This window comes from Seriola lalandi, unplaced genomic scaffold (assembly GCF_002814215.2).
Source record: "Seriola lalandi dorsalis isolate HSWRI2012SDOR001 ecotype SW California unplaced genomic scaffold, Sedor1 jcf7180002054606, whole genome shotgun sequence".
In the NCBI taxonomy this organism is placed as follows: domain Eukaryota; kingdom Metazoa; phylum Chordata; class Actinopteri; order Carangiformes; family Carangidae; genus Seriola; species Seriola lalandi.
Window position 1 is genome coordinate 1,013,541 of NW_019525159.1, and position 20,453 is coordinate 1,033,993.

Below are 20,453 nucleotides of genomic sequence, written 5' to 3' on the forward strand. Positions count from 1 at the left end.
GGATCCAGTCTCTGCTGTGCCACTTATGCTGATTGTCTCAGCTCTGCTATAAATCCTTGCAGGAGGCTCAGGAAACTGGAGGGTTATGTGTCCAATTAATTCATATGGATAGATGTCTCCTTCACAGGACGTAGACTGGACAAATGTGATGCTCAGAGTTGAGGAAAGGGCTACCTGAGATTTACTGCTGTGTTTTCCCTGCCATTTTTCTCCATCCGAGGACTGTCTTTTTGGTGTCCTCATGACAAACTATGAAGAAAACTAAGAGATAAAGAGCAGAACAGTCAGCACAACACAAAAATACAGCAGAATCTAAAGTTGTTTCAGTGGCTCTTTTTAAATAAGTCAAAAGGCCAACAGATAAGACCTTGTTTGAGTGTTATTTCTCACTAAGACATCAGAGGACATGTTCAGTTAAAAGGTTAATCTCTATGGATGACTGCCTTCATCCAGCACAGCGGCTGTGTTTGTCACTCTGTGAGTTTTGCTTCTCCTTTTGCTGCCTGTAATGGAAACCAGCAGGGGTTCGGCCTGGCTCAGCAGCAGCGGCAGTGTTTTTCTATCACTCTGTCACCCCAGCCATGATGAACAGAGGCAGCAGCAGACCAGGGGGTAGCAGGAGGGAAGTGGCAGCAAAAAAACCATGGATGTTGGTATACATTCACCTTCCCCACAACTAAAGAGCTTCTGAACAAGACTGATTGCTTGCAGAATAAACATGCACAGCACAATTGTGTTTTTAACCAAGTGTTTTCTTTCTTTTTTTGTGAAACCATGCATCCTTTGTAGATTTAAGCTGCAACTTTTAAAAAAAACTGGGGGATTTACAGTATTTGCAAAAACAGTCATGTGTACATCTCTGACATGCTGAAAGCTGGGTTGTGTAAACATCCTTATGACAGCTACTCGGACAAAAGCCTTAATGAAAATCTGTGAGTGTGGCTACTGGCCAGACTGCATGGTTGGCGAGGAGCTCCTCCCACCTCCTTGTGCTCTCTCTCCATGCTTGCTGCAGAGGATTCCTGCTCCGCCTCAGCACTCCACCTCTGCACAGCACAACAACAGCAGCAGCAGCAGCAGCAGCAGAGGCGGCGGTAACGTGCCCGGCTGAAGCCGAAACCAGCAGCCTGCAGCAGCAGCAGCAGCAGCTCACACACACACACAGACACACTCGTCTCCTGGGTCATTAACCTATCGCACGTGGGATACGTGAAGACATAAAAGCTGGATATCGGCTCCTGTGGGAACCCGAAGAGCAGTTACGATACAGTTGTGTTGTTTATTTTTTTGGAGACCTTTTGTGTTGCCAGGGAAGAGAAAGTCCGAGCAGGTAAGCAGTCAGTCAGTAGCCAGTAGATAACCTTGGCTACTTTACCATGGTTACATTGTAGCTGGCTTTTCCCTTTTCCCCTTCATTTACACCTCTGTTATTGGTTCAGTGATACAGGTTGAGTCGAGTTGTTACAGTTAAAATTCTGTCTATGTGTTGTGTTACTGCATGAGATAAAAACTACTGCCATTTCGCCAGTTTCCACAAATTACGATTTTTCCTGCTACTGTAAAGCGCCATAAACCAAATTTGGTAGCAAGTGTTTGGTAGCCAAATCTTCAATTATCAAACCAAGAAAACGGAGGCTCAAGCCGAAACACGTGGGGGTGTTTGGCTTATGCCGAGTGTTTGTTCAGGTCTAGGTGTATAGTAAAACGTTAAGATAAACTGTCTTGAGGTGGAAGTTTTGAGACATTAGTGAGAAGGTCACAAGTTTTGGCGGAAATTCCTTCTGAGTATCGAAGAAGCAGGTTGTATGTCCCCCTCCCCTCCCCTGCCCTCCAGAATGAATGAATGGGCCGTGTGAGTGAGGCAGGCGTGACAAATGTTGCTAGTAAAAGAATTTGTATTCAAAGTGGGCGAACACACTGATATGTCCTGCTTATCAGAGCGTAATGTTGACCATAGGTTGTATAATTATTTCCCTGGACATCTCATTTAATTAATTCTTTGTGGGCTTTTGTTTTTGACATGGTACACCAGTTTAGTAAAAAAAAAAAAAAAAAAGAGCCAGTAAGCTAATGCAGTGAATTATGTTACAGTTCGCATAATAACAACCATCAGATGACCTGTGCTTCATAAAGCTGCCCCACCTGTAGCATGTGTGCTGATGTGTTTAGGGGGGGGGGGGGGGCGGGGGGTGCTCCTGCAGAAGGATTCAGGCAAAGTGCAGTTTCAGCAGCTGTTGAGTGTTGATAAGCCCTCTAACCTGAAACTTAATTACTCCTCCGGTCACCATATCTGTGGGCTGTTTACTTCCTTGCTGGGCTATTTAAACTGTTGCCATCCAGTCTACCATTGCATCCTGACTGCATTCTTTAATGCATTACAGTCTGTTAGTTCAAAGCAAGTCCCTAGTTTGTTTCAAGCAGCCCTGCAATTTTAGCTTCCAGTCTGCTGTGTTCAGATTCCCTAAGATTAGGATAGTAGATTTTAATTCCTCAGCAAAAGTGGATGTGTTTTTGAGACATCTAGTGGCCAAGCAGCAGTGTATATGTGCAGAGGTCATACGGACACAAGGCCTGTGACTTCAAGATTCATAATGCCTTTATTAGGTGACCCTAAACTATAAATTCCACATCAGACCGACTTCCACCCTCGACTCACTTTTTCTTGCGCTCATCTTATTTTTCTGGCGCCCTGACTTGTCACATGCTCATGAGATATTTTTTTACAGTCTGAGTTATATATTGAAGGCAGGTCTTGAATTTTGTCATATGGCTGAATTTCTGGTAATTCTGTGTGTGTGTGTGTGTGTAGGTGTGTGTGTGTGTGTGTTTTTACAAGAGGAAGTGAGAAATATTGGACCTTGAGCTTGAGAAGGTGTGGGGAATGTAGACAGTAGGGTCTATCTCTGTTCAAACAAGCAGGGCTGAACGAGGTTCAGTTTGAGATGCGAGAGTACAAGACAGAGCACAAAAATGTTGGACGTTTCAGGTGAACCTCTGTCATGTCTTCCTCTGTTTTTGTCAGTTATTTTACTGCAGGGAAAGTGGAACAACAGAGACCAAACTGCCCCAGTTCAGGGACTACACTGTCAGTTTGGTAACTTAATAAACTTCCCACACCAGTGCTCTGTCTGTCTATGCTTTGTTATTGTCCGGTCGTCCTAGAATACCCCCTAGACATGCTCTTGACTGACAGTCAGTCTGTTGTCTTAAGCAACAGGCCTAGTAGCCTAAAAGATCTGTGTATCCCCGATCAGTCATCACGTCATATGACTCATGGACAATGCCATAAGATGTTAGGCAAGGCTTGGTTTCCTCTGTTGTCGCAGGAACAGTTAAACAAACAGTGGGCTATGCTTTCCTGCCCAAACTGAGTCAGACAGAACAAAGACAAATGTAAACATGCATTATCTTTGCCAACAGGAAAACTCCTCATTCCTATAGTTATACTGGACTTATGTTATACTGGAGTCATGAATTACCAGTAGTCCTAGCACAAGGCTCAGGCACTGCTTATCTTGTGTCCTGGTATTTTTAGTCAATAAGGGAATGTAAGATTTAGAAATCAAGAATCACTGTGGCTAAATGGGGTGCATATATAGACAATTTTTTTTCATTGTATTAGGGGAGTAATTGTTCATCCTCATCCCTCCTCCGTTTTTTTTCCGGATAATGAGTCTAGGTAGTGAGCTAATGTTGCTGTGTGTCATTGCGGCACCTTGTTGAGAGGCAATTAAAGGTGTGAAAAGAACATAAAGAGGGACACTCAGATGCAAGGAAACAAATGATCCCTCTGAAATGTTGTTGATCTTCTCACTGTCAGTCCAGTTAAACAGGACACAAGAGAGGCAAAGGAAGATGGTGTGTGTGTGTGTGTGTGTGTGTGTGTGTGTGTGTGTGTGTGTGTGTGTGTGTGTGTGTGTGTCAGTCAGTTTGTTTGTGAGAGAAGGAGGACACACATGTGGAGTGGGAGGTGTGTGTGTGTGTGTGGGTGCGTGGGGAAGGGGGAAGGGAGGTTATCGTGGGTGTGAGACTCACCCTGGTGAGACTTAAGACATTCCTGACATTCCGACCTCCGGGATGCTTGAGGCTCCTCCGTCTTCTTCTAGCGTGTCGGGGGCTGCAGAGGACTCTGGAGGGCTTTTATGTCCCAAGGCTCACACCGGCAGGCCTTTGGTTGAACAGAAACTACATACCCTCTAATTTAGGAGGCCATGGGAACAAGCAGCACAGCACACACCGGCTCTTCTTAAGTTACATCCGCAGATGACACTAATATCCTAACGGAGGTCTTCTATGAGCTTCGAGACACTTGTCAGTTCGGACTCTCATCACTGCCTTTACAATTTCACCGAGATGTTTGAATAATTGTATTTTATTATTAACCTGATTTTTAAAAAAAGATGTATCTTCACTCAGAATCATACATCTCAGAAAAAAACAGCCTGCAATGACTGAATGAATAGCAAAAACAGTGAATTTATATGACATTGGCAAATAAACTGTATTTAATGGGGATTACTAATATCATGGTTGAAATTCAATCTGCTTAATAAGTTCAGTGACAGGCACAAAATTATGCTTTGAAAATCAGAATCGTTAGGTTATTTGTAAAGTGTAGAAGAAGCAACTACACAGACTTCATGACTTCATTCTTCTAACAGTGTACCTCCTCTTCTTTTTCTCTCCTTTGCATACTGCCCTGTGATGAACATCTTGTGACGCTGCGACCTTCTGTGGCCCAGCCATGACAGTTCATCCCATATCTCCCAGATCCTCCCACAGCCACCTCTGACAACACCCGATTTAGTAAACCAAAGATGTCAGCGTGCAGCGACTTTGCAGAACACGTGTGGAAACCCGGCTCTTGTAAGAACTGCTTCCACCCGCTTAGTGCGCACAAGACTGTCGGCGGACTGGATGGCAGCGTGCCAGCCGCTTGTTTGAAGAGCAGCCCGGGAGGCGATGAAGAAGCTGGAGTAACAGTACCTTCACCCTACAGCAAGCCAACCATCGCTGTCAAACCCACTATGATGAGCCTTGACACCAACGAGTCGACTGATGTCAACATGAACATAGAGCAGGTGAATTTCTTAAATGTCTCTTTTCTGTATCAAACCTTGGAGTTTCTTTCTGTCTGTACCTGTTTTTAATGTCTGCTCATGTTTTTGTTCGACAGGAGAACACAAAGAGCCCGGTTGAGCGTTTGGGCGTGAAGAAGCTGTTGGACCTGTCATCTCTTTATATTGATAGTAATGGCTGTCACAAGATCATTGGCAGTATCTTTGTCACCCAGGAGGAGGGTAGAGGTTCTCAGAGTTTAAAGAAGAACGCCAATGGAGACACCCGAAGGCAGCAGATTAGTACGGCCGCTATTACAACCAAGAGCACTTATAACGGAAGCGGTTTGACTACCAAGACAAATTATCAGGAAGCCCATCAGGCATCTGTGGAGATACCTTCATCAGTGGATATTGTGTCTTCCAGTCCAGTTCATAGCAATGGTACAAGCAGTGTTAGTACTGCTACTGTTACCACTAAGACCTCCAGCACTTCTACCACTTTCCCCATCACAACTTTAAGTGTGGACACCACTAGACACAGTCCCCCACCAGCCCTCCGCTCTGTTCCCGTCCTGTCAAAACAGACCAGCACATCAGACTCCTCTTGTTCTTATCGTAGCAGTACAGACTCACTTCCTGGGGCAGATGGATTGGGAGGAAGACAAGTCAGGTCAGGCAGCCCCCAAAGTTCACCAGCCATGGGTAGCCCTCAGTCAGCTCCCCACTCTCCCAATGGACAGCCAAGCTCAGAACCCATTTATGCAGAGAGCACCAAGAAAAAGCGCAAGCCACAAGGAAATGAAGTGCAGTCCCATCCTGAGTCCCCAAACCAGAGTAAGAACTCGTCCTGCTCTGAGCCTGAGCTTTCAGGAGACAGTCAACGGGCCACCATCACTGTAATGGCCGCTCACACAGAGGAGAACAACAGGACTTTCTATCTTAGCAGCCCAGATTCAGCTGTCAGCACCCAGTGCCATTTCAGCCCCACCGCACGTAAAGACCCCAGCAGCCCAGCCTTCCGCTGGCCCAGCCCCAGCCACAGCGCACCCTCTCTGACCACAGAAGCCAGCCTCAACCCTACTCTCCACCCCAAGCCTCAGTCTAGCCCACCCATTCCCCCAAAGAGGAACACACGCTCCCCCAAACTGGGCACCTCTAGCCTCTCACCATCCATGTCTTCTCCAGTCCCTCTTCCTGAACTCCCCAGACTGGGCACCTCCAGCCTCTCACCATCCATCTCATCTCCCGTCCCTTTCCCTGAACTCCCCATGCTTTTCCTCGTCTCTGCTAGAGAGGGCCACTTCAAGGTCCATACAGAGCCCCAAAGTGCAGCATCCGAACGCTGGCACAAGCCCCACCACCACAGTTCTGGCTGGAACTGCTGCATTGAGGAAGAAGAGGAGGACGAGGACAGAGAGCGGAAAGAGGGGGAGAAGAAGAAGCTGTCCGCCAACCCGGGGACAACCTCTCGGGTGACAGGCCTGGTCAATGGTGCCGCTGTCTGGAAGGAGGCCAGGGACTGGAAGGCCCACAGCAGCCCCCCTCCGATGACAGAGCCAGGCACGGCCCCCCCGGCTGCCCCCAACAATGGTGCCTGTCAGGGGGAGACTGAGGGCACCGGTGCAGAGGAGGAGGGCAAGCATAACGGGAGCATGCCGGCCAAGCAAACGTTGCATGGCGGCTCATCAGAGCTGCTGGCAGCAGGGAAGGGAACTGCCAACAATGAGCCCAATCCACCACCTCCCCCACCTAAGAAACTGCACAGGTAAGAACGACAAAGAACTTTTTTGTTTTTACACATTCAGCTATTATCCCTCGATTAGGATAGAACATTTGTACTGTATCTGCGTAGGACTACATTTGATAAATATCAGAAATATACATGTTTATTTTCATTATTGATTAATCTTTTTCAGTTACTCGTGCTGTCAGTGAAATGTCAGAGGTAATGACAAAATGCCAATTAGAAGTTAGCAGAGCCCAAGGTGTCATGATGTAATATTGACATCCGGACCAATAGATAGATCGATTCAGTTCAAAAATGTAAACATGTAATATTCTAAATATGAAGCAGTGAAAAGTAAACAGCTCTTCACATTTGGGAAGCTGTGACCACATGATGACAAGAATCTCAAGATAAAGGACAAACGATTAAGTGATTATTAATTGCATCTCACTGTCATTATTCAGTTTCCTTGAGTTTCATTTTTAAAGTAGATAAATTAATTTTACACGCAGCTTTATTTAGTACAGATGAAAACGTTCAGCTCTTCAAAATCTTCTGTTTATATGTAATTTCCTACCTACTATACATTTCACATAATACCGTTTATGCTAAAAAAAAAAAAGGGCAGAGCACAGTAAATACAGCAGAGGAAGAGGCTACATATTATTTACAATGAGGCAGCTATGTAAAAGGAAAAGTCTAATAGAGGTTTAATTACACATTAGCATACTACACACTCTCTGTAAGATGGATCCTATGCATTTATCAAACTTGAACTTCCCATTATAGCACATATTTGCGTGCCTGTCCTCAGGTTTCCTACCTAATGACTTGCAGTAGAATTAATGGTACTGTAATTCAGTCATGACATTGTGGTTTCATTATGTTACATAATTTAGCACTTACAAGGCGCACTTAGTCTAAAAGCATAAATGCATTTTTGCTCTCTGTTGGGGACGGTATATATATAATATTGGTGGTGCTGATGGAACAGAAGCTACAGTGCATTGCCCGTGACTGCACATACATGCATCTTACTGCAGGGATTTGTGTGAATCTTATTGTGCCTTCTCCTTTCATAGCATCATTATTCAGCCTTGAATCAGCCTCCATTCTAGCGCCTTGTGATCATTCAAACTGTTCAGGCATATCCCTCAATGCATGCCTTGTTCTATTCATGCAAGTAACGTGACTTTTTCTATTCTAATTAACACGCAAAATGGGTCTGTTAAATAGTCCCCTTCTGTGTCACGTTACTGTAAATTTGTTTTGGCTGCAGCTCAATAGACAGAACTGTAAAAAAAAAAAAAAAAATTTAGGCCTTGTTCCATTGATATCGTCATACAGCGACAAAGCTGTCATTAGCAGGCGTTCAGATGCATCTTTGAGGAAGATCATTTTCATATTTGCACTGTTGGCATGATTGGGTGTTAAATTCTTGCTGTCCACATTGCTGCTGCAAACTTGTTTTAAGGTTTTATACTTAAAACTGGTTTTATAACTAATTCCATCACTTAGAGGATCTGCAGAATGATACATTTTCCCCTTTGTTCAAGACTTGGACTATCGTGACCTATTCTACACAAGGCGCGTAGCCTACATAGCCATTTATTATCGGTAACATTTGCACACGTGCTTTAACCTGAGTCTGCAGGAGGCTAAGAATACACACACTGTCTGAGTCAGCTACCCAAAGTGGAAACAGAGAAGAGGCCTTGTGTCACAGTTATAGAGGATCAAATGATTTCCTCAGAATAAACTTTGCTTTGTCTGGGACGGCATGATGAGGTGTAACACACGACTGTGACTTCCTCAAGAAGAGCAGATGTTCTACCATCTTCAGCTGCTCGAGTCAGCAAAATCTAAGTGGGACTGTTTTACTATCAATAACACAGATTGCTGATCATATTTCAAGGGCCCTTATGTTTGTGGTAATTCTAGCAAGGGCCCATCTCTCCTGTTATGACATTGCCGACATTCTGCGCTGATAAAAATACACCTTGTTGAGACACATGTGGGAACACGACTCAAGCCAGCCAGCGACAGTTGTGGCTTTCTTGTGTTCCAAGTTTATCGTCGGATTTAGTGTGTTTAATCAACAAGTGTTCCTGGGCACCAGGCATGTACTGGAAACTCAATGGCGAAGTGGTGCAGGAAAAAAGAATCTAAATATTGCCTGCAAAGCAACCGAAACTTTGTCTTTTGTGTGGAATAAAATCAAAAAAAAAAAAAAAAAATGTGTACATGCACCCTGTGAAGCAGCATTTTGATGTGCTGAATCATTTAAAAGCCACAGATGGTTTGAAAAATCTGCCTCCCCGAGCCTTTGGTCACAGTGGAAAACACCAAAAGTTTCCCTCTTGTATTCCTTGTAAGAGGTCAACCTACATATCATGTGATGGGGTAAGTCTAAGAGGCGTGCGTGTTTGTGCATGTGTCTGTGTCATGCATTAGTGTGTGAGTAAGTACTCTGTAACAGGGAAGGCGTGTCAACTGGTCAGTGAAGGTTGCCAAAGGGAGGGGCTTTTAGCGAACAGATTGTTGCCCCTGGCAACTCCCAAACTGTCCCAGTCTGGCAGTCGGTCGCCACCAATAGAAGTAGAATTTATAGATCAGCCACGTGGATTCAAACCCATTGAGTTTGACTTGGGTGTGAATTTCCTTTTGCTCTCTAAACTACTGTTCCAAGACGTGCTGCCCCTCCCGCCACAGAGCCATCCTGATCCCCTCTCTGCAGCAGAACAGATAGCATCTTGTTGCCATCTGACAGACCTGAAGCTGCTCTAAAGTGAACTACTAGGTCAATGAGTGAATGCTACATATGGGATACGGGTGCTTTTATTTTGCGCATCTAATGGGTGCTGTTGCTTTTCCTGCTGAGACAGACTTTAAATACACATATGACTCGTGTGGAACCAGGGTTGTGTTACTACACATGGCGGGGCTTTAGAGAGCCGCTGGTCTGATCCAAGGGCATTTTGTGCCCGCCAGCCCGACAAGGACCTCTGCCTCTCCAGCATGAGGTAGGCACCTGATGGCAACTTCTTTTCATATGTGTCCTCAGCAAGACACCAAGATTGACAACACATCTATCATTAGACTTGTTAAAGGAAATGGTGATGTTCTTGTTTAAACAGGAAAGTGGTCAGAGTTTAAACGTGTTTCAGAAGGGTCGAAATAAACCACAGTGGCTTCTTCTGTAAGCAGAGGCTTATTTTCACACTCCTGTCAGCCAAAATTCAGAAGTGCCTCAGAATTGTGCAGTGACTGTGGCATGTGGTCAACTTTCTGTTAATTCTGTATTTCCGCTCTGCTTCTGCTTCTTGTACTAGTCTCTTATAATCCTTTTCTGCTGAGATGATCTTATTCTTTCATTTTAACGCACCCTGAGCCCTGATTAAAACTGTGGTAAAATGAAGCGCTTGAGATGTGAAATAGATTATAGACAAAGTGTGTTAGGGAGAGGAGCACCAAAAATTACATTTGCAGAATTTGATATAATGTAAGAAAAAAAATGAAAGTGGGTTGCAGTGAAAAAGGGAAGGAGCTGGCTGACGGACAAGAAGATAACAAGGCAAGGCTGGAGCAAGTTGGGAGAGATAAAAAAGAATTGGTGTCAAACGTTAATGGATCTTTGGTTTATATGACTATATAGCCGTGGTAACTATCCTACCATTCCAGGAAAGAAACAATGGGTGTCTTTCTTTTCTGCACTATTTTGTAACATATAGAGGTTGGACAACTTGCACAAAAGAAGGCAATCCAGTACAACAGCTATGCTATAGATAACAACCTTTGTGAGTCTTTACATAATAGAAAAGGAACATCTTAGAATATAATTTTGGCCAATACAACAAAAAAGTGCAGTTAAATCAGTTTCTCTCTGACTGCTTTTTTAATTTTAACAGAGGCTGTGTCTGCTGCATGGCTGTTGAAGGGGATTGGACTACATGGTACAGGTGTTCATGAAACCACCTCCACCTCCTATATGAGTCAAATCTGAGTCAGCCTGCTTTCCTACTTAACCCCACCCCAGTGAAACAAAACTCTGAATATGAATGCATTGGGTGTAATCAGGTTACAGGGTTTTGTTTCATCACTCTTAATGCTGCGTAAAATAATGTTTGTGAGCATTTTGCACACCCAAAGGATGCAATCAACGGACACCCAGTACTATGTCTCTCAAATGTCATCATTCACCACAGACAAGGCACTAAATAAGAGTCAAGAAGTGAAACCAGTTGTGTGAGCCTGGTCCACAACAACAACAACATTTCAGTATAGTTTGTGTCTCATTTTACACCGTCCCGCTGCTATCTGTGGCTAGTTAGCTGTAACCCCAGTCTGATCCCTTTTTAAAAACTCCCCCTGCTCCTCTCACACAGCTTTATTAATACCACACACACACACACACACACACACACACACACACACACACACACACACACACACACACACACACACACGTCAGAATAGCATATGTGTCAACAGATACAGTGTGTTTACTGTAGCATGATTGTTTACATTCTAAATCTGGGTTACCGTCGTTGCTGGGCTGATTGCGGAATACAAACCTCGTCTGACAGGTTTACTGTGGCGATCATGATGTCTCACGTAGACATTTAATCTATTCTGAGGAAATAGGCAATCAAGATGTTTATTAATAGATGTTTAGGCTAGAACTGGGCATTCCAGGCACAGTGATGAAAATCCTGATGAATGGTGCATTTTGGTGTCATGAGAACATGCGTTTTATACGAAGCTAAAATCATTTGTCTAAATACTGACTGAACAGTTGCACTGCTGAAGCCATATCACAAATATTTTGGTTGAATGATTCTCTTTTCAGTCTTGCTGCTTTCCTGTGTGTGACGTTAAAATAACTGAATATCATTAGGTTTCTGACTTGACCTTGGGCTCTGGGAAATTGTGATGGACACTATTTTCCAACATTTTTTAAACCGAATTATTATTTACCTAAGAAAAGGATTGTCAGATTAACTGATAATGATGATACGTACTACTTGCATTGTATTTTACAGTGCAATGCTTGTACATTCTTAGATGCAGTCCTAATCAGAGAAAAGGTGTTTTTTTTTTGTTTTTTTTGCATGCCCTTAGTCAGAAGGCTCATTCAGCCACGCACATCCTCCCAGAGGACATCAAGCAATGGCATTCTTTCATCACAGAAAATCTCATGTTTTGGACACAAATCTCAGAGATCTAGAGCGAGACATGCACAGGTGCACACATGTACACAGACCAGTAATCCCTGCACCCATTACCATTTCTCCTCTGCCTCAGCATTTCCACTGCCTTTCATCACGGCTCTTTTGTCTGTAAAACGATAGCAGATCCTTTAGCTAACTGCCCAGAGAGAATACCTAACCCTTTGTCTCCGTCCTGTGCTCCTCCCCTTTCTCCTTTCTCCTCCTCGTCTGTTTGTTCTGCTGATTTATGGTGGAATTGAAGTCAGGGGCCAGCAGATAAATGGATAGAAGAGTCATTTTGTGATGGAGGAGAGGAAGGAGAGATGAAGGGATGGGATGGGACCGTGTTTCCCTGAGCCATTAGCGGGTATAATGAGACAAGTGAAAGGCTGTCACTCAGCCTAATTGGTCACCTTGATTAGATAGTCTCCTCATGCACAGTTTTCATTGGTATTATAAGCAGCCATCGTGGTAGACAGACAAACGGAGAAGGAGAATGCAAAGCTGGTGTCTAGTGAATTAAGAGAAATGAACAGTTTCTGATTCAAGGGAGATTATGTAACTTTTCAGAGAATAAATTAATAGTAGATGATAAGATTCAATATACACAGGGCTTTTGCTGCTACAGCTTTAGTTGTTCTAGTAGCTAAGTGTGGCTAATGGTAGCTAATATTCACAAACTGTAAATAGCTATTGGTATGTATTTGACAATACTGGAGTCATTTTGTTTGCTCTCTATTTGTGCTACTGTCAAATCCTGCTTTAGTCTGACCTAAGTTAAAATTTCAATCCTCCGGGCAGTCGGTCCTTGCACTCGCTCTCACTCAGGTTACAGTGTGTCTTTGAAGCAACTAACTCCAGGGAATCTTGGGAAATGTAGGAAAATCTAATGTGCCATTATCCTATAATCGCCACTTTTGGATGCTGTCTTCAAAAAAGGGAGCCGATATCAGAACAAATCTATATTGCCACATCTGTCATCATTAGGGGATTTAGTAAGGCTTGTTTGTCACAGTTACAAGTTTACACCAAATCGAGAAGTGTGTCTCTGAAATAAGGAAGTGAAACTACTCCTAACAGTGCTATGTTCGTCATTTAAAATGAAACGACATGCTCAATCTCATGGACTTATTAGTTACACATAGTGCAGATAAGAAAACCTCACAGGGAAGTGGAGTGGTTCCACATTTTTAAACAGATGCACAAAGAAATATTCTACTGCTGCGACAAACTGCCGCGGGACACTGCGGTACACAAGCAGACAGCAATGCAGACGCAGAAACAATATACACAAAATTTGTTGTGTTTGTTTACATCTTTCTTTTCCCATCGTATTCACTTACACTGTGTCTGTTGTTTTCTTCTTTTACAGAGTGTCGAGCAAGGTGAGTGGCAGCAATATGGAGCTGGACCGCTGCAGCCAACAAGGGTCAGCAGAGAGTACCAGTTCGTCTCCATGGGGCCTGAGCAGTTCCAGCCTCCCCACAGCTTCCACTGACAACCTGACTGCTGACACCGGTAAATACCACTCACGCTCATATTTTGGCCAGGTTTATTATAAATATCTGTGGTACAGCTCCATTGACTCTAATAGAAACTTTCACAGGTTTTAACTGATACATGTGTATATTGAGATGCCAGGGGATTATCTGATCTACAGGCCAGTTTATACAAGTCACTAGGGGAAATCCATTGACGTTAGTTGTCTTGCTGTTCAGATACTGTTTCATCATGTTTTACTATGAAGATGTACTTTGTCCGGACTGAAACTTAACGACACAGAAAAAAGAGGAAAAGGAGTGCTGCACGGTTTTATAGCAGCAGTCTGACAGTTTATCTGTTATTTTTCTTTCGTGAAGTGCACATATACGAATAGTTTTGACCTGGTGTTGATTTCTTTCTGTCATCAAACCTGAGATGTGGCTCAGAATGGCATCTGTCCTTGGTTTAGAAATTGTCTTTGCGTATCAGCCTTAAATGTCTGTGACGCTCAGACGCTTGTAATTGCTGTAACTTCCTGGCCAATGTCGTTTGAAGAGATAATTATGGAGTATGATAACGAGGGAAAAAGGGCTTGGCTACATCCTACAGAGTACTTTTTTTTCAGCCCCCCCCCTCCCTCTGTGAAAGCAGTTATTGAAGACTGCACTGCACAATTATCTCAGTATCTGTCTCCTCTAGTGTAATGTCAAGTTCCAACTTTAAGTCTTTAATTGACAAATGGATTATAATTGGATGGAAGATGTTTTGAGTGTCAGCTTGAATCCTGGATTGTGGAAATTTCCAGCTCTTTTGAGGAAACGAGGTACGTGTTTGCACTGAGGCTGAGCAGTAGGCAGTGACAGACGGGGAGTAGTAAATAAATCAAATTCACAGCTGTCACCCAGGATTATGCCAGTCTGTGTGTACTGTTCAGGTATGAGAAACACAGGATATATTGTGTGAATCCACAAAGCTTGTTTGGTTTCTGGCTGTATCTTTGTGTTTCTATTTTCCAAGTATATTTTCGATAATCGATAGGCAGACCTGCTGATGTAATTTCCCTCTCTTCATAGATTCTCGGGATGCTACACGGATGTCTTGTTCCTCTCCATTTCCCAGAAGTCCAGTGGTCTCAGCTCCAGGATCTCCTCACCCACCCTCCTTCAACAGCTTAAGTAACCAGCCGCCGCCACTCCCTGAGAAAAAAATGGTCAACCGCACCGTGTCGGCTCCCGATAGCACCAATGGGAAACCCTTTGTCCGAGCCTACCCACGCCTCCCGTTCACTGGCTCAGAGAGCAATGTCTGTCGACCTGCTGACATCACCTCCCGGTCCAGTTTACCGTCCAGCCCCGTTGACCCACGGCCCATTTTCTCCTCCAGTGATTCCCTGGAGCGTTGTCATGCCCCGCTAGGCCGACCCTCGAGGTCCCGGACATTGGATGAGCCGCTGAAGACTCACGGGCGTCTGGGTGTGCACTGTCGAGGCAGCATCACCTGCTCCTCTTCTCCTCAGCTCAGTGCGCCCTTCTCCGGCTCAGAACCAGGCCCGGCACCTAATTTGGGCTCTAGCCTGCAGCTCCAAACCCTCCTGAGTAACATTGACAGTAGAGAGGGTGTGTACTCCAAACTGGGAGGCCTCTATGCAGAGTCCCTACGACGCTTGGCCCTAAAATGTGAGGATCACTTCACCCGCTCCCAGAAGAATCCACTGAGGTTTGAGGAGAGCAACTGGTCTCTGTTCAGGCTCACATCTAACAAGCCCAGCTGCAACGCAGGAGATGCTGTGTACTACTCTGCTGCCTGTGCCTCCGACCCCAGCAACTCCTACGCTGTCAAGGTAATCTCTAATGGGTCTAATTTGTGGAAAGGTATTTTATACAATGAATTTGTTTTGATACAACTTTTAATATTTCAGTCCTGTTTCACTTGGCCGTTCCTGTGGTTACTGGTGGCAACAGCAGCTTTTCCCTTTTCCACCAAGAGTAGTTTTACATCAAATGGCTATTGCTGAAAAAAATAACCATAAACAATATCAAGAACAGCGTTCTCAAGTGAAACTGAATTACATGTACATATCTTTGCATCATCATCACTTGATATCTCACACAGTTTTTAATATGTAATTATTATTGAATAACCTGATGGAGTTGCTGATATTTATGATCATTTCATGGTCGGCCTTGATTTTGAATATTGAGTACAGATCACAATAAGTATACCATAAGTATGTTTACATATAAGTGTAAACAAGTGTGGGTTGGTGGTTGGTTGCAGTGTTTAGTCTCTCCAGTCAGAGCAACTGAAGATCATTTCCACTGTTGTTTTAAGGGATAATTTGCACAGTGGGTGTTGTCAACTGTTCTTTTAAGCAGGGATTTGACGGTTTGAGGATAGAGTGAGGAGATTAAAATTTCGGGTGGTGGTCGTGTTTGTTCTTAGGCCACAGATGGGATGGTCCTCACTACGACACAAACCTTCGGGGCATGTAGTGTAAACAGCCACTAAGAAAAGTAGGGTGTGGATTCAGTCTCACTGACCTTTGTCCCAAAGTCATTAGTGCTGTAAGACAAAAGAAAAAAAAACAGCAGCCGTTTGTACAGTATGTATTATGCCACAGCCTGGGTGCCTACACTCTTGCTTAATATCTCTAGGCCCAATTAATCTTTAGATTCCAGGCAGGATTTAAAGTCAGACAAACCCCTGTTGTCAAGGCCAACACACACACAACCACACAATGTAGAATAATACTAATGGTGATTATATAATGTGAAACCAGCATTGATTAGTGTTCCACACTATGTGTTTGTGTAACTTTATGTATTCACATGTTACTAATGTTTTGCTGGCTGAAACATGAACCACATGAAATAAGATTTTGTTCCAGTTAATCACAAAGAAGAGATTATATTTATTAATCTGACCCCAACGCACATTGAAGACATGCTAAAATTTCATGGGAGACATTTTAATGTTTGTTTAAGAGTCCAGATTCAGATTTTATTCAGTTAGTTTTAGTTAGTTTGTTATTCATTAGTTTGAATTCTCTCATTGCTTACAAAAGACTGACAAACACTGAGAGGCTGTAGTGGTTTACTTTAACACTAGCTGAACCCAGTCCTGGAATAACTTTGTGGGTTAAAAATGCTTTTTTATTTATTTATTTATTTTTTAAAGCTTTTCAGTTGGAAATTAAGTTTAAATCTGCATCTAGGACACTGGTTTCACTTGAATTAGAGCAGGAACTGATTTGGCATTGACCTTAGAACTTCACTAACAAGCATTCCTTTCTTATGTTTCTTGGCTCCCCTCCCTTTCCGTCTCTGTGTGGAATTCCTTTCTCCCCCCTCTCTGTCCCTATTTTCTCCTTTCCTTCATTCCTTCCTCCCACTGCCCTTTGTGTTTATACCTCGCCAGATCTGTAAGAGTCCATCCATGGAGTCCAAACAGGGCCATCTCTACGGTCTGTCAGTGCAGCAGAGCATGCCTCCCCACTTCAACCTCCAGCAGGACTGTGGACACTTTCTCGCCTGTGTCCCCCAGAGCATGTTGCCTTCTGATGAAGTCTCTCTGCGCAACACACCTGCTACATCGCCGCAGCAGCCCTCCAAGTCTGCACCGGGCCAACAGGTAGACCGAGAGCGAGTGGTGGTCATCACCCCTGAGATCCCCCAGCAGACAGCAGCTGACTTTGTTCGAGAGTGGGAGGCGTTCCATAAAACTCAGCCAGAGGTATACGAGCGCCGCGTTTGCTTCCTCCTCCTGCAGCTCTGCAACGGCCTGGAGCACTTGAAGGAGCATGGAGTCACGCACCGCGACCTCTGCCTAGAAAACTTGTTGTTGGTGCCTCATCACCGCAGGTCCTCCCAGTTCCCCCAACAGACCAACAGTGAGAACTGCACCAGTAATGGTTCAAGCGGTGCAGACAATCAGCGCCACCTTCCCCGGCTCCTCATCAGCAACTTTGCCAAGTCCAAACGTCGCTCCTCCGAGGACGCGGCCTCAACCAACGTGGACCCTCGCACCAAACGTGACCACGCCAGACTGGCACCTGAAATTGTCTCAGCAGCCCAGTACCGCAAATTTGACGAGTTCCAGACGGGCATCTTGATCTATGAGCTCCTCCACCAGTCCAACCCATTTGAGGTGAGTCCAGCACTTAAGGAACAAGACTACCGGTGTGAGGAACTGCCCCCCATCCCCTCTGTCTCCCTTTACTCAGCCGGCCTCCAGAGGCTGGCACAGCTCCTGCTCCAACCCGACCCCATCAAACGAATCCACATCCAGGAGGCCAAACGCATATTGCAGAGCCTGCTCTGGGGCCCCAGGAAGGACCTGATGGAGCAGCAGTTGGAGAGACACGGACACGGAGGAAGCTTCATTGACGGATCCCGACACGAGGGTCTCCTCAACTGGCTGGACGTGAAACGAGCCCTGCTGATGATGAAGTTTGCTGAGCGTTCACTGGAGCCAGAGAGGAACGCGGAGCTGGAGGACTGGTTGTGCTGTCAGTACTTTTCCTCGGCTCACCCTCTGTCTCTCTGCCATACTGCTGAACTGCTGTACTCACTAAAGTAATGGCTCACTTTAGGGTTAAAAGTGTGTGTAAGTGGAGCCAAAGCAATGTGTGAATTTGTGAATGTGTGTATGAGGAAAGACCAATAAGTTTAAAGTTAATGTCCAGACACTATGGATGGGTCCAGACAGTGTGATCCTTTGGAGATACTGTGAAACCTGCCCACCTGTTTGCGCTACTGCTACATGCATGAGAGCCATGAATCAACCTAGCCGTCCACTCTGAACCTTTCAACCAACAGTATCCCGCCACAGACTGTTGTCAGCCTAACGAAGAAATGACTTGAAAACTCCGCCATACAGTGACAGACATATTGACAAAATCACTAAAACATTCACAGCCTTGTGCTGATAAATCCATCAGTAAAAAAAAATAAAAGAAAAAAAGGCAGATATAGACAGTATTCATAATTCTATAATACACTTACCAAAGTTTCATGTTTGACACTGTATTTTGTGTATTTATTAAATATCAATTGAGACATTTTGCCACTGAGAACAGGATAATAATAATGTCAGCCAGCTTTGCGAAGTAATGCTGTGTCTAGTTTGAATGTGCAGCTAACTTTTATTTTGCCTGATATTTTAATAAAACTATGAGGTCAGTAGCAAACTTACAGTTTTGCACCTTCTCCGTCATATGTTTATTCATGGGCACACATTGCTGTACTGTGTTAACAACACACAGTCTTTAACCACATCCATAGAAGGATGCCCGTTCCTCTTTGGATACTGGTTTTACTAGTTGGACTGATGGACGCAGCTTCCCCTAAATGTGTGTTATCACAGGCCTTGTTAGACAGCACTGCATAATGAATAGACTCGGTATAAATTAATGATAATCCATACTGTCTAACACAACTCAACATAAATCGGATTGACAAAACAATTTTCAACGTTAGCGATCTCTTCCACTGAATGGACGATGCCCAGTTCTTCCCTATACTTACTTTTTAGTATATATTTAAATGTTTTAACATTTGTCACAGTGCCTTTTGTTCTTTGTATATGTTACAGTGACTCGGAAGCCAAATGTAAATATTTCTGATCATTTGTCCTTTGTGAAACTGGCCTTTCACAGAATGTTCTAGAAACGACTTTGTACAGTTATTTGTAGATGATATTAGAAAAAAATGAGCCCAAGCAGGTCTTAAAAAGCCATGAATATGAGCAGCAGTTAAAAAATATTTATGATATAATTTGTTATCCTGTAGTAGTCACTGGAATTTCTGTGTTTATTTTAATATGTGGTTTATCAAATTATGTTTTTGTTTTTTTTTTTGGCACAGCAGCAGCTGGGCCTGTTTTGTTTTTTTTTTCTCATATGTTCTGCGTAGGCTGCAGAGGATGCTTCAAGTTATGAACTTTTTATCTCCAACAAAGAATTTTTCCTAATAAAGTCCAGAGAAGAGAATTAAACCACCTGCATGCAGGTTTTTGTCCATGACAGATGTTTCTAATGTTGAAGAGGAAAAAACATGGTCTGATCTCACCGCTAATACATTATTGATTTGAATTATTTTGTGTGTGCCTCACTTATTTGCATCTATCAATAAACTGTGCATATATTTTCTCACAGTATTATCCAGTGTTTTGATCGTTTCTTTGTATTCAGTCATTTTATTGATTGAGCTATTAATATTACATTGATCAAGCTATTAATAATATTTTGTTGTTACTGGCTTCCAGTATTAATGAACCTCTACGAAACATTTCATGTACACATTGATTCCCTCTATATGGTAAAATTCATCAGTCTTATAATTTTGTCTTTACTAGACATTCAACTTCAGAGAGAGAGAGAGGGGAAGTGAGGAGCTGACTGGAGAACAGTCCCCATGTTTTGTGACAGGAAGTGCAGGGTGTTATTTCGATGAACATGGAGCATGACTGCATACAAAATAACCCAGGCTTTGTTATGCGTCTTGTCTTTATTTTCTGGCTTTGAAATCCTACTTCTCTAAAGTACATTATGCAAGACTGTGGCATCTATTGTAATGGCAGAATGAAAAACTTTAACCCTGTAACAACTAGTGAAATTTGTGAATGCCTCCAGCATCAGGTCTGAGCAGGAAGTTACTGCAGCTGAATATATTCCTTTGTCTAGTATTTCTGCTGTTAGGTGAAGCATGAAACACAATTTATGCCAGTAATTTAGGTTACTTTTGATGTGAGTTTGAATTTTGAAATGGTTTATACGCAAGATGTGATGGAAGAAATCTTAACAGGCATAAGCCAATGGCCAGAGAAAGCTATGAAACTTAAGCATCTGCTGTCATGGGGGAGACAGAGTGCATTGCACAGATCAGCACAACAGGTTGTACGTGTTGTGGAATCTCAATTTGAGTTTGGAGCCTGAGGCCAAAACAGACCACAGACTTCACCACCCCCCCCCCACCC

General features: G+C 43.7%; 1 protein-coding gene across 1 annotated transcript; it reads left to right on the forward strand.

Moving 5' to 3' along the window:
- The first annotated feature begins 1,052 nt into the window (after window positions 1-1,052).
- Window positions 1,053-19,634, forward strand: prag1 (PEAK1 related, kinase-activating pseudokinase 1). The gene is made up of 6 exons (XM_023419561.2): window positions 1,053-1,330; window positions 4,743-5,081; window positions 5,177-6,825; window positions 13,369-13,514; window positions 14,552-15,318; window positions 16,896-19,634. The coding sequence occupies exons 2-6, from the start codon at window positions 4,818-4,820 to the stop codon at window positions 18,054-18,056; spliced, it is 3,987 nt and encodes a 1,328-aa protein (XP_023275329.1). The 5' UTR covers window positions 1,053-1,330; window positions 4,743-4,817; the 3' UTR covers window positions 18,057-19,634.
- Window positions 19,635-20,453: the final 819 nt, after the last annotated feature.